At 40.2% G+C, this 15,559-nt stretch overlaps 1 protein-coding gene across 8 annotated transcripts in view; it reads right to left on the bottom strand.

The window, feature by feature from the left end:
- Positions 1-15,559, bottom strand: part of Robo1 (roundabout guidance receptor 1) — a 1,022,024-nt gene that overhangs the window by 12,041 nt on the left and 994,424 nt on the right. For all 8 annotated transcript variants that reach the window (XM_029470376.2, XM_085832285.1, XM_085832284.1 and 5 more), the window contains 2 exons: positions 9,687-10,093; positions 6,279-6,431 (listed from right to left, as the gene is read on the bottom strand). In XM_029470376.2, the coding sequence (XP_029326236.1) occupies positions 6,279-6,431; positions 9,687-10,093 (560 nt within the window). The remainder of the gene's footprint in view (positions 1-6,278; positions 6,432-9,686; positions 10,094-15,559) is intronic.

The raw sequence follows: 15,559 nt of genomic DNA, 5'->3' as shown, positions 1-15,559 counted from the left end.
TATATATATATATATATATATGTATATATATATATATATGGATTCATCATATATTTAAAAATATTTAGTATAATTTTAGCCTTGGAATTTGAAATAAAAAGTATTCATGGTAAAAGAAAATAAATGGTAAAAATATCAAAGTCATACATGAACAGAGACATGATAGGACATCTCGTGTTGCCTTGTCTCCATTTCAGTCTCCAGTATTGATTAGGGAGAGTGATTAGTTTTGAGAGTTTCCCATACAACAAAACTGTGATGCTTAGTCCCATGATTCAAGGGAGCACTATCCACAGCCAGGCACTATCAGCAATGGTCACATGGAGCTATGTATAATATCCACCCGTCTGTAGGTTACAGTAGCTTGATAAAAAGCATCAGATACAAATAAAAAGCCTTGCATTTTTATTAACCAGAACTGCAATGTTTCTTTCCCCTCGTCATGTAATTGTATGTATCTCCAAGTGAAGATATAATTTCTTTTTTTGTATAATGTTTTGTTCAATAAGCACATCACTAGTTAGCCATTCCCAACAGAGGAATACATAGGTTGTTTATAAATGTTTTGCTGACATTGACTGTGTCCACTAATTATCACTTTGCTGTCCCTGCATGAGATATTCTTGAATACTGGAACTATATCTTGAAGGGGATGGAGGTGGGTCACAGTCAGAATGTGTGCTCAGCATGCACAGTGCCCTGAGTTTGATGCCCATCACCAAATAAACCAGGCATGGAGGCAGATGCCTGTGATCTTGGTATTCAGTAGGCACATGAAGGACAGTCAGACACTCAAGGTCCTCTTCAGCAACACTACAAGGTCCAAGCTAGTTTGGGCTACAGGAGACCATCTCTCAAAATACCACCACCACCAAAATGTTCCTCCCACATCTTACTATGATGCTAAATGGAAGCGCTGAACATTAGCTTAACCTAGGATCTTCTGTCATATATTAATGTATGCACTTTATGTACGTATTTATAAAAGGAACTACCTCCCTCTCCTCATTTTAATAACAACAACAGGTCATTCTAAACTGAATTCTCTTTTACACTGCAGGCTGAAGCCACGATACCAGAATACGTTGTATGTCACTGTAAAAGAAGAAAGTCTAAAGCATCATTTTGTATCTTGCTGTTTTCTTTAGGGAATCCCTCATTTTAAAAAAGCTTATCACAGTATGTCATGGCTTACTGTGCTATAGTATACTATTAATAGTCTCAACACATCTGTGGCCAAAGACTAGACAATAGAACAGCTTTCTTCGAATTCTTGGATCCCTAGTACCTTATTCTGACACACATATGATCAGTCACCATGGCACAGATTTTCCCTTTTGTTGATGATTTCAATGGAGTTTTTGCAATATAGTTTGTGTTTTCATTTTTCTTTTTCCTTTGAGACAGGTCCTCACTATGTAGGCTAGGCTGGCCTTGAACTCATAGAGAACCATTTGCCTCTACTACCTAAATGCTGAGATTATAGGCTGCCAGCCACACCCAACACCAAGGCAAAATTTAGGATTCAAGTCCTCCCTCCCCTGCTTTGTTGGGGAAGATCGATGGTAGATCTATCTCAGTAGGAGAATATCTGTGTGGCACATCACATACACAAATTGAGACTGAAGAAGGCAAGAAAGAGTTAAGAAATGGGCTGTAAGCAGTAGTGTAAACTATGAGGTGCAAGGTAGGGTGGCTGGAAGCAGGCACTGAGAGTAACACGGGAAGCTAATCCAAAGCGTACCTGCAGGCAAAGGGCATGAGGATCCGTGCCCTCTTTCTAGTCTGTTGTTTGCAACTGCAAACGCATGATCAGGAGGCAAGGGACTGTTTTATTAAATAACAAAATATCTGGCCTCTTCAGGGTATCGAAGAGTATAATTATTGCTATCATAAGATCAAGCTGAGGAGTCCTGGGAACCCAGAGTTCAGTAGTAAATCTATTACTGGATATTCTAGAGAGATGTTGTCTGTAACTTTAGTTAAAAAGAGAACCCAGTGACCGTGCTAAGAATGGTAACTTCCCGTACCTAACTGACAGAAACTGCTAGCAGGTTTCATTATGTCCTATAAACAGTTTGTTAAATAAATTCTTCTTCCTCAGGTATTATGAAATAATTATGAAGCCCAAGTAGGTTACTTTTTCCATGAACTTTTCTTTTTTTTTCCCTTACTGCTGAACAGCTCCTTCTCCCAATTTATGCATTAGTTTAAATACAATTGAAAAATGAGGGAATTATGGGCCTAGTTTTTAAAAATCTTACATAATCTTTTAAAAAGGATATTTTTTGTAGATGTTTGCCTGCACGTCTGTACGAGCATCGTGTGCATCCCTGGTGCCCTTAGAGGCCAATAAGGCTATCCAATCACCTGGATATGGAATTACAAATCATTCCAAGTTGTCATGTAGGCGAAGGGGAACTGAACCTGGGTCCCCTACAAGAGCAGCAGGTACCCTTAACCTCTCAGCCATCTTTCTGTCTCTCTTTGTGTAATCTTATTAACATTTTCTCCCTTTCAAGAATCCCCAGCTAACAAACTATCTCTCACATAATGAAGTACAGAGGAATACCTATATAAGGAAATCGACCAGCACAGCATCAACTTGCTAGACGGATCCAACACTCTGTTTAAGTAACTGCTTAAAGTCCCAAGACCTTGTCATTAAAGCGAAATCAAGTCAAGAGAACATCATTCTAAAGAGGATGGTGAATTTATAATTTATGAAAAGGAGGACTAGAGAAATATTATAGATTTGGTTTTTAATTGAAGTATGTAAATGTATTGGGAGGGTTGTAAGGGGGGAAGTGGGAGAGAGTCTAGTAGAGGGTCCTAGAAATGTACTTTAACTCCACAGACTTTGGCTGATAAATATTCATGTATTTCATCTGGGTTAAGCTTGAAAGTGTCAAACACGAAATAATCAATGTTGTGAGTTGGAGAGGAGGGTGTGGTACTCTACTTTGCAGGCTAGTGTTGTCTGGGTGTTCATGAAGCCTTGTATTTGCCTATAGGGCAAGGGATGTCCATGATGTTGGAGGGGTTGGGGGGCTCTTGGGCTGAGCAGCATGTCCCTGCCAATCACCACACTTAGAGCCACAGTGCCCGCCCACTATCCAAGAATGTGACTGTCTTGGGAATCTTTTGAGAAGCAATAGAATTAAAATGAGCTTACTAGATGGGGTCCAGTCTGGTTAAGACGAATGTTCCAATAAAAAGAATTTAGAGAACAATTACAGGCTGAGGGGAGACTGTGAGAAGACACAGGAGGAAGGCTTCCAATTGATCACCCTGCTCACACTTTCCCCTCCAGAGCTCTGAGGCCATGCAGCGTGCTGCTTTATTTGGAAAGTGTGTGGTACTGTTTCAAGACAGATCAAACAAGAGACAGAAGACTAGCTGCGAGGAATCCTCAAAACTTACACTTTAGTCACTCAGAATGAGGTCTTGCTTATCCCTTTGGATGCTTTAGAAAGGAGCTTATTGGGAAAATAAAAATTTGGATGCTATTTATAAAGCAGAGATGCTCTACGCTCAAGAATGTTCTCCACTCCGAACATAGTTCTCAAACCTGAAACTCAAGAAACGAACTTATCCAACACAGTCAATACACTGTGCTTAAGAAAGGACACAAACAAAAAAAACCTACAAACTACTCCATGCTTTACTGATACGTTTAATTCTGATGTTTTAATAAAAGACATCTCAACCTCTTTCTTCTACTTGCTAACCTTTTACAACATACTACTAAAGAAAAATGTGTACCTGTTGCTGAGATACTTTGTAATATGATCTGTAGATATATCCTCATTTTTAAAAATACATTTATTTTTACCTTACCTGCATTAGTGTTTTTCCTGCATGTAGATCTGTATGAGGGTTTCAGATTCCCTGGAAGTAGAGGTACAGACATTTGGGAGCTGCCATGTGGTTGCTGGGAATTGAACCCAGGACCTCTGGAAGAGCAGCCAGATGACTCTTAACCACTGAGTCATCTCTCCAGCCCCTCAGATTTATTATCTACATGCAGTATAATAATTTGATGAAAGAGCTTTCTGAGAAAATCACTTTTGTCTCTATTTCAGAGCTCCTATCAAGAGTATACACATGCTAGGTTTGGGCACAGGTCGTGAGAGAGGGAACACAAAGCCCTGGGTTCGAGCATGAGAATTATAAAGTGTAAGTGACAGTCTGTATTTGATTGGGGCATTAAGAAAGATCTGAATGTTGTAGTTTTAAATAATTAATATCCATATTATTAGGTATAAGTAATATACAGCTTTTTCAAGGAAATATCCAGAATGAGTTGACGAAACAGTCTAGTAATCATAATGTAAGTATAGATAGTTCTCGCTGTTGAAGGGAAGATGAAGCTATAATTTAAAACCAGCTTTATTTATTTATTTCTCCATTATCTATCTTCATTACAGAAAACCATTATTATCATTTTCATAACTACTTTTGTGAAATGAGCTACTTGAAATCCAAGCAATATTTCACATTCACTTTTTAGCTTTAAACGCGTCTTAATATCGTTCTTTGGTAGTCTTGAAATTAAATAAAAAAAAAATAACTTGAGTGCCTTCTTATTCAATTTAGTGCTTTTAATTTGAGGATTAGTTATTCTTCATATTTAGTTTTTAAATATGTCAAAGCAAGTTCTGTAGGATTCAGGACACAAAGACAGCTCACAATTCTTAAGAATGTGTGACCCTTTGCTTGCTAAACCTAGCAAGCCTTCACTATTTAAAGCATTTTTGAAGGCACGGCCAGACTCCCCTCCAAATACATATAAATAAGAGGTAGAGATATCTATACAAAGTTTTAGGCCAGATTTCTCCATACGAGTTCAATTTAGATGTGTTTACATCCAGGTTTGACGTTTGAGCAGCCTTCCCGTGAAGACTCCTGTCTTCGAGATAATAAACATTGATAAAACAGCAATAAAACTTGTAAAATGCCATTACAGGGGTCCCATAAATGTAAGATTGCCTGTATAGTTTGAGGATTTACACTTAGCGTTTGTCCCGTCACAGAGGCAAACACAGACTCAGAGCCACTGTAATAACCCTTCAAAATCAGATAATTTTCTGACAGCTCAGTTTCGCTGACAAAAGACTCCTGGGCACAAGCCAGGAGGCCCAGGTGTGCTGTGTCATGCCAGTATTTAATGTAGGCTAATATCAGAGAGATGCTCGTCAGGGAAAAGACTCAGAATAAAGTTCAGATAACAGCGTGGACAACAGCTCCTCGCCAAATTACCTGTGCTCACCAACCATGCTGTGAGCTTGTATTAAATTTTCCTGTCAAGTGGCAAGACTCACTGGGAAAAGTACCTCGGAAACCCCCTCTCCATAACCTTGGATAAGGATCTATAATTTTAAGCTTTCAGATGATAATAGTAAAATGATAGCCCTTGTGAAAAACTGCTGCCTTGGTAGGCAAAGTCCTAATGGCATAGTGGCTGCAGACACCCAAGAAGTAGAGAAACTGCCTGGGACACCGTTCTTCCCCCACCCCTTTAGCGAATCCAGAAAACTTGACAAGATGGGTGAGTCTGAGAGAATTTATCTTACATGAATTTCCAATAAAGCCTGAAGGGTTGTTTTATAAAATGAGAAGGCGGTGGCGCTTTAATAAACGCCGGGCCACCTGAGGCACTTTCATTAAAGGCCTTCTCTAGACAACATCATAATGTTTGTCTTATCTCCCTCTCTCCCCTTGAGAATACAAGTGTTCCCCTCTTCACAAGGGTCCGTATTGCACTTGAAGGCACCAAGAAGGGGGTTAGAGGTGCCTTTCGGCACACTGATTACCTGTAAAGACCACTGTGGTTGCGGAAAAAAAATAAAAAAAACTGGGACCTTTATTGCCCTTTGTTTCAGAGCAGAATTATTTTTAAAAGACAGAATGAAGGAAATAGAGATATCCTGGAAATTTGATCAGTGCAGCTGACAAAGGTTAACCCAACGTGACCACATCGAGAGTCACGGGCAATGTGTGACGCTACAACATAGACTTAAACAAACAAACAAACAAACAAACAGACAGACAAACAACTGATTTCATTTCTTAAATAGCCAGCTGTTTAGAAGACTCTAGAGGCTAGAGACAGTTGCCAAGATGTGGAAGAATTCCACTCCTGTAAGTAATATAAGGCTACTCTTCGTGAATGTTAATGGAACTTCTAACATCAGTGAACACATTTCCCTAGCCACAGAGACATCGGGGAACCGGGCGAGCCTCATAGACGTTTCCATCGGCTTCAGCGGACTTACCATCTGCGTAGGCTTCCCTGCGCAGATGTCCTGGCTGGTGTTTCTGCTTCTTGGTGGGTCTGGCTTTCTGGATCACAGCAGCACTCATGTTGCTGTCTGTGGACACAGGACTCGTGGGCCTCGGGCACTGAGAGGCATGGAAGTGGCGGCGTCCTGAGGAGGAAAGCCAGAGGCCGACTCGTCAGTGAATTTTAATGTCACAGCAACAGCCAGAGCAAAACGCTCAAGCTAGAAACCATTTCTAATTTTAAAACCTACTGAACACCCACCAAATAACGAGCTCCCCTCTCCTTCTATTTATGCTAACTGAAGAAACCACCCTGAAAGCATCCACAGTCTTTTTCTTTTGGTAAAAACCGCAGGACTTTCATTCGGCTGAAGTTGACGATCCTCCTTATTTAAGGACAACAGTGTAATTATGTTTTCCAGCTATCGTCACTAAAAATGTTCTTAAAATAAGACTGCTATCATTTTTTGTGTGTCATACACTCGGCGCTTGCTGCTTTCGGATGGGGAACACTCAGACTCCTTAACAAATTCAAGTTGTAAAAATAAAAATGACCTGGGTTAGCTACACCCTCATTTCAATTAAGTCTGTTTATGGTATTCTTTGAAAGTAGAACCCTCACAACGTAATAGCATTCTTGGGACGGTTTCTGAAACTGATCCAGCTCACATACATAATCTCACCTAATTATGCTTTTATCTATGTCTTTTCTGCCTCAAGATATCTGTAAGTCCTCAATATTCACTGGCCCCATGACTCCAGCACATTAAAGATGATTATTTTTGAAGAGACCACATTGCATGGTGATAGTAAAAATTTAATTTACTAAGCAGACACGGCACATTTCAGTGTTACTGAATTCCCTGGCACTTATGGAGATGATAAATTATAACATCAAGGCACAACTTGTTTCATGGCAAATGGGACTGGAAGGCCTTCAGTGCTGGGCTGACCTTCAGTATTTTGGTTCTGGAAATTCCATCCCCAAATCTACTGTTTTCCATCGAACCACAAGCAACTTTAGACAGACTTGGGAATGAGACATGTCCTCTGGCTATACACAGGGAGAAGTCACATACACTGAAATTGACACATTTAAAACTGCTAACTGAGGCACATTAAATAATGGACATTAATGCAGCCAAGTGAGAAGCACGGGATTGGGTTATCCATTCATATTAACTCTGAGTTACAGGATAAGCACCGCCATTTCTTGAAAAGAGTACTGTAATAGGCAGAGAGGCCAGCGCATGTTTAGTTCATTATAATTATGAGCCAAATGAAACCAGAAGTGCCAGGAAATTACAATAAAATATTAAGCCCAACTCTCTTTAGCTATGATGGGGACTATTACAATTAAAGTTACATGTCCATGGAAACAGAGAATTAGGGCCGAGACGGAAACCATCATTCATTCTATTGTATAAGGCCATCTACCATTCATAGACCCCGAGGCACAAGGTTGGTTACAGATGAATTTTCAACGTTATTCCTATGTTTTGTTGACTTAATGAGCTGAAACGTGCCATTAATGCAGTCTGAAAATAGAGAGCTGCCTAATTTCATGTACTTTTTTTATATAGAGGATTACAAACTAAGGTAAAGCATATATATATATATATATATATATATACACACATATATATACATATATATAATTTATTTACTAATAAAGATAATTAGGTTTGCATGTATTACTACATTTAGCTGCTACTAGGAAAAGACTTGGTTTGGTTGAATTTTATAAAACATAGACCCGAAGTAAATACATATTTTGTGCTAATGTGTTGATAAATATTAGATATCCTTTTCCACACAATGAATAATGTAGAGGGATGGCCTTGTGTTGTAACTGAACTATCTGACTCAATTCTGCACTGATAAATTATAATGAGCAGTAAAATATCTTATGTAAGCAAGAGAAGCTACCAACGTCACAGTTTCTAAACTAGGAAAATTAAAACAGGCAGCAGTTTTTGACTTGTGGTGATCTTTTTGTTTCCTGGAACATGTTTCTTTCTCTTGACCATATTGTTTTCCCTTAACTCTTGGTGTTTTCTTGGCTATGAGAAATATAGACAGACACAAGTATGCACACATACACACATACACACACGCATGAGTGCGCACACATAATATATACACACATATACATATTCATTCCACGAAAAGACCATACAATGTTTGTTGAAAATTCAATTATTTTCTTCCTTATGCTATTTCCGCTCTGTGTAAGAATGGAGAGGAAGAATTAAGTAAAAATGATTTAAAAATAAGTACATTCATTATACTAGACTCCAGCAATGAAAGGGGGGATGAGGAAAAGTAATATGCATTTATATTAACTCGCTCTTTCAACTCTTGGATTAAAAATATGAAACATTTATGCTTGAAGATGTATGCATATTTCAAAGTTCTTTTCAGTTAAACTGATATGAAACACCACAGAGACACGTTTCAGTTTCACTGTTCCTCCACAGACTTTCATGTTTCTTCCCTGGTTGGTAGTTCTGCTCTGGCAACCATGGAACCTTTATAAACTAGGGTCTGGCTGGCAGACGAGGGTCCTAAGAACCAGGCCTTTGGAGGGAGGTTAAAGCCTTGCTGATCCTAGTGGGATTCTCAGCCTCCTCTGTCCTACAATGTGAGCAGCCAGAGACACAAGCACCTACCAGGAACTGAGCTTGTCTGCCCGGCCTTCCTCACTGGGTCAGAGCACAGCCTTTCTCTCCGATGGGGTTTTCATCAGGGACTGGGATCCCCGTTACTAATAAGAGCTTCAGAAGCCACGTCCCAATGGCAAGAGTGTTGTTCTCACTGGCTATTCTCTTATTTATCTTACAGAAATGCTAATTAAATAGAACTATCCAAGTGAAGTTCACTTTAGTGACTTTCTGCATTAAAACCATTTAAAAATATGTCCATAGTAGCACAAAGTTCAGGTTGCTGAATATAATTAAACCTTAAAGAAATAACATGTGTGCATATATGCAGACATATATGTAAACACATATGCAAATATATGTACACATTTGCTATGATTATCATCAATAACATTATGGTCAGCTTCTCATCAGTCACTTTATATGGAGTTTATAAAATAAAAGTGTGAAATAAATGATTTTAAACGTCTCTGTTAACAAATAAACCAAGTCATATTCTTGAATTTGTTTTCCATGGGGTGAGAGGGAGGGAGGGAAGGAGGGAGGGAGGGAGGGAGGGAGGGAGGGAGGGAGGGACAGAGAGAGAGAGAGAGAGAGAGAGAGAGAGAGAGAGAGAGAGAGAGAGAGAGAGAGAGAGAGAGAGAGAAGCTGGAAGATCATTTCACTCAGGAAACATGCCGGGGGACAAGGTTTGTGACTAACGCGCGCTTCTCTTGGTGAAGGGCACGCTGGACTCACCAGCAGCATCTTGCATTTGGCGGCGAGCCACTTTCAGGCCCGCATACTCCGCAGCTGCAGCAACTGCCTGGGCAAAATCAGCATCAGTGAAAAAGGAGCCATCGGATGAACTGACACTGGAGCGCCCACTGGAAATGTTGTCCTCTTCCGAGGCTGAGCCCCAGCCATTGATCATGGACCCAGTGACAGAGCTCTCAAGGTCCCCAACACTGGATGCTGGGGTCTGCTCGAGCCCACGTAACAACAGCCTTCGGGTCTGCATTTTGGCAACTTCCATGTCAGCTTCGTCCTCCTCCTCTTCTGGGGCATCGGTATCCATATCTGAGACAAGGGGTCCTGAAATGTAGCCGTAAGTATGAGGTGGGGAAATTGGCCGTGGAGGTGGAGGAGGACTCACGGGCTGCCGCCTGTAGGAAGACAAGGATAGAGGAAAACTCAGCTCACCACTTAAGACACAAAACAATAACTAACTGGCAAGTTGAAGCTTACAGCAACAAACAGCAAGTCCCCTAGCATCTTACGTTCTCTTCTTGTCACTGTGATAAAAATCCTCTGACATAAAGGACAGATGGGAGAGAGGGTGTCCTCTGATTCACCGCTCAAAGCTACAGTCCACCTGACAGAGAAGCCAGGTAGCAGGAGCTTGCAGTTGCTGGCAACACTGTACCCGCAAAGCAGAAAGTAGAGGGCAAAGGGTGAGCCCTGCAGCCCACCTGCTCTTTTTGCCTTAGTCCAGGGAATGACTTCGACCACAGTGCGCGAGGTTTTCCACCTAAATTAAGGCAATCAAGATAAGCCCCCACAGGCCTATCTCCCAGGTGGCTTTAGGTTCTGTCTGTTGACACAGTGGCAGTCACATATGGTGACTATATTTTTTTCAAGTCAAAATAAAGATGTTCATGTTTGTTCGTTTGATTATGTTCACTTAAAAGGCAGGGATAACCCTTTTTGGGGGGCATATTATAGTTTTCCTGAAGAGATGATGATGATGATGATTGGCGAGAGACATTAATCTTGAAACAGTTTGTTCCGCACACATTTTATTTCTTCCCTTTTCTTCATTGCGCCTCCATTCAGAGAAACATTCGGAGAAAATGGAGCCATTCATCTTGACAACATTCAGCAAAATTTCATACGATTAAAAAAAATACATATTCAGCATATGCCATAATTGCTTTTAGACTTTATTCTATTAAGAAAAGCTATGAGATCCAAGAACAATTTTCTCTGATTTAATCACTTACCAGTTCCACTAAAGGTTATGAACTCTCTTTAAACTCCGGTGCTTTGTGCGGTTACGTCAGCTGTCTGTTCATCACGCCTAACTGCACTGCTACCCTTCAGGACTGGTGCTCAGCTGGGCAGGCTTGTGTGGATCTATCTACCTGACTTTTCAAGTAAGGTTAATGATCTTTATTGTAATGTCCAAGAATTTGCTACGAATCAAAACATGAAGAAAATACTAAAACACCACACTCAGAAATCATAAATAATGGGGCCCAGCCGTATGTCCAGAGTCTTGAAGAACTCTATTTAAAGGTAAGTATAAGATGGCTGAGTTCCTTTGGAAAGCAACACTTTGCAAAGAAAGTGTTCCTACTGTAGGAGAATGCAAGGGAATGGCTTTTGAACTGGAGCCCTCCCATACAAAACAAAAGCCACAGGCTTGAGGGAGTAGTCCCGGTCAGTGACTCCTCCTAAGAAAAGATGATGCAGTGAAGGATGTCTGGTGAAATGATCCATCAGGGCTGTTCACCAAGTTCTACTCTCTTTAGAAGAAAAGGCCATTCATTCTGCCCAGCTGAGGTAGAAGGTGGCTGTCACTAGGATCTGGCAGATGACCTGATAACCCCACAACGTGGGAGGCAACGAGAGAGAATGCATGAGTGTAATCCACACGAAGATGTGGCTAAATTCCTTACAGAGTACAGATGCCTTTAGAGGTGCTATCTCAGAGCAAAGCTCTCACTGGTGAGGTGAGTTAGTGCCAGTTCGCCCGCTTCTTCATCATGTCGCCACTCACTGAGTGAGATGCGTTAGAGCAGTGTCTAGTGCTATTCCTTGAGGAGACCGGTTTGCATTTGCTGCAGATGTTCTCTAGACTCTCCCTCAGGACCGGAAGAGGCAGGACAAGAGATGAGTAGTGTCAGAGACTCAGCCCTGAAAAGGATGTCTGGGAATAATTGGTTGAGATTTTCAAGGAACAGTGCGGGGTCAGAAATGAAACATAAGCAGATGGGGCTACACGGGAGGTCAAAACCTAGCTATGGTCAAAGCCATCCAGGTCTACTATAAAGAGGGAAAAGTAAGTTCACACAGCGCCATTTATAGGGAGCCCGGCAGTTTGTTGAAGTAAGCTGTTTTTTTTTTTTTTTTTTTTTTTTGCGTTTGATCCCAATAAAAAGAGACACTTCAAATAAACTTCTTTTATTACTAAAAATTGAAAACTATGGAAGAAATGAATTTGAAACACTGAATTGAGACACTGGCTAGCCATCTTTTACCATGTTGATTAATTCTTGTACCATGCTGGTTTGCTTTTTTAAGTCATCATTTCACACAGAAGTTTACTGAAATTCAAATGCTGCAAAGTTCTTACATGTAAGCTCAGAATTTAAACCAAATCCTATTTCCAAGGCTACCACTTTCCTTCTGGGATGCTATCAGCTCCCCTCCACATCTCAGATTTTTATATAGATGAAGAAGAGACATTTTATAAATGGATATGTTAAAAAAATACTAAGAAATGAAAATTAACAATTACATCCAATATTTAAGTGTATGTAAGTACATACTACTACATAAAGTAAGCATGTTTTTGCATATTTGTATAAGTACATATGTGGATATATGTATACATATACAAACATATATACATATATACACACACACATACAGTCCTATAATATAGTGGATTAGCTCTCATTTCTGGGTGGGTTTAATTTATCTTTGTGTGTGGCATTAGAAGAATTATGAAAACCGTGCCAAAGCTGAAGTTACTTAAAAGATTAAAATGGATAATTGCTTCAATGTGGAATGTGTTATACACATAGAAGGAAAACCACTCTTTAATCCAGAGTGCAATAGAAGAGTATTCTTAAATGTTAATTTACAGCCTTTGTCAGCATGCATAGGCACCAGAGCAGGCGACTTTTGTCTCTTTTTTAAAGACATATTTAGGTTTTTTTAGCACAAATGGGACTATTTTGACCACCAGCGAATTGCTGCGGCACAGCTAACACCAGTGCGGAAGCAAGCCAATAGTGTTGTGCTTGGGGAACTCACATTCTGGAGAGTGGAAATACCTTCCTGTTAAACAGGGGCTGCTTTTTAACTCCAACCCATGCAAATTCTGAGAAAAAGGCAGAAAAATTTATTCAAGCCATCTGTAAATAAGGCCAGCTCAGGGAAATGTGTGATAAACATGTACAGTTTGAAATATGTAATATATTCTATTGGAAAACAAAAAGCTATTTCGGGAGGCTACACTCAAGTCGGGCCTGGCACAAGTGAACCCCAACTCTTCCGCGTAGGGGTTTCAGTGCTTCGTGAAATAATATAAACCTATAGGTGTGTAACTCACAGCACTCTCGGCTGCTGCAAAAGTGATGTCTCCATAAATATGTTGAAGGGGGAGGGGAGGGACTCCGCTAACTTATGACAGTGGTGTGCCTATACCACTTACTGACCAAGACTCAAAATGGAAAACCTGTGAGTTTTTTCCCAAACACTACCATAGCTTAAATGTTCTGTGCAATTAATTATCTCCTCCTGATTATTCATAAAGAGAACACCTAATTTTGCTTTGCCATTTGAGTTTCTTTTCCTCCCAATACTATCAAATTCAAGCTGTTTATATTAAAAATACGAGTAAATATCCTAACCCACATGTGAGCAATATTTTCACTATCCAGGACATTTTTGCAAAATATTAACGCTAGCAAGGCAACATCACCCAATGTTTTGAAATAACAGATGTGAACAAAGTTTAAACACATTATTCTTAATGTGGCTGAAAAAAAAAAAAAGGAGACCCCACTATGTGAATCAGCTACTTTACTTAGTTTTAGGTATAAATGGAATATCTTAGTAATTCACTGGAGAAATTAAACTATTTATAATTAAAGGTATGCACCATCTTGCATGTGTGCATGTCTGCGTGAGCGCACATATTTACAGAGGCCAGATGACAATCTTGGGCATCGTTCCTCCAGCTTCATCTACTTCTATTTTTTTTTATATATATATTTTTATTACATATTTTCCTCAATTACATTTCCAATACTATCCCAAAAGTCCCCCATAGCGCCCCCCCACTTCCCTACCCACCCATTCCCATTCTTTTGGCCCTGGCATTCCCCTATATTGGGGCATATAAAGTTTGCAAGTCCAATGGGCCTCTCCTTCCATTGATGGCCGACTAGGCCATCTTTCGATACATATGCAGCTAGAGACAAGAGCTCCAGGGTTCTGGTTAGTACATCATGTTGTTCCAACAATAGGGTTGCAGATCCCTTTAGCTCCTTGGGTACTTTCTCTAGCTTCTCCATTGGGAGCCCTGTGATACATCCAATAGCTGACTGTGAACATCCACTCCTGTGTTTGCTAGGCCCCGGCATCTTCTCACAAGAGACAGCTATATTTGGGTCCTTTCAGCAAAATCTTGCTAGTGTATGCAATGGTGTCAGCGTTTAGAAGCTGATTATGGGACGGATCCCTGGATACAGCAGTCTCTAAATGGTCCATCCTTTCATCACAGCTACGAACTTTGTCTCTGTAACTCCTTCCCTGGGTGTTTTGTTCCCAATTCTAAGAAGGTGCACAGTGTCCACACTTTGGTCTTCATTCTTCTTGAGTTTCATGCGTTTAGCAAATTGTATCTTATATCTTGGGTATCCTAAGTTTTGGGCTAATATCCACTTATCAATGAATACATATTGTGTGAGTTCTTTTGTGATTGTGTTACTTCACTCAAGATGATGCCCTCCAGGTCCATCCATTTGGCTAGGAATTTCATAAATTCATTCTTTTTAATAGCTGAGTAGTACTCCATTGTGTAAATGTACCATAATTTCTGTATCCATTCCTCTGTTGAGGGACATCTGGGTTCTTTCCAGCTTCTGGCTATTATAAATAGGGCTGCTATGAACATAGTGGAGCATGTGTCCTTTTTACCGGTTGGGACATCTTCTGGATATATGCCCAGGAGAGGTATTGCTGGATCCTCCGGTAGTACTATGTCCAATTTTCTGAGGAACCGCCAGACTGATTTCCAGAGTGGTTGTACAAGCTTGCAATCCCACCAACAATGGAGGAGTGTTCCTCTTTCTCCACATCCTCGCCAGCATCTGCTGTCACCTGAATTTTTGATCTTAGCCATTCTGACTGGTGTGAGGTGGAATCTCAGGGTTGTTTTGATTTGCATTTCCCTGATGATTAAGGATGTTGAACATTTTTTCAGGTGCTTCTCTGCCATTCGGTATTCCTCAGGCGAGAATTCTTTGTTCAGTTCTGAGCCCCATTTTTTAATGGGGTTATTTGACTTTCTGGAGTCCACCTTCTTGAGTTCTTTATATATATTGGATATTAGTCCCTTATCTGATTTAGGATAGGTGAAGATCCTTTCCCAATCTGTTGGTGGTTTTTTTGTCTTATTGATGGTGTCTTTAGCCTTGCAGAAGCTTTGTAGTTTCATGAGGTCCCACTTGTCAATTCTCGATCTTACAGCACAAGCCATTACTGTTCTATTCAGGAATTTTTCCCCTGTGCCCATATCTTCAAGGCTTTTCCCCACTTTCTCCTCTATAAGTTTCAGTGTCTCTGGTTTTATGTGAAGTTCCTTGATCCACTTAGACTTGACCTTAGTACAAGGA

This window comes from Mus caroli, unplaced genomic scaffold (assembly GCF_978045245.1).
Source record: "Mus caroli unplaced genomic scaffold, Mus_caroli_1 scaffold_17, whole genome shotgun sequence".
In the NCBI taxonomy this organism is placed as follows: domain Eukaryota; kingdom Metazoa; phylum Chordata; class Mammalia; order Rodentia; family Muridae; genus Mus; species Mus caroli.
The sequence above is the reverse complement of the archived record's forward strand: the minus strand, read 5'-3'. Positions and strand labels throughout refer to the sequence as shown.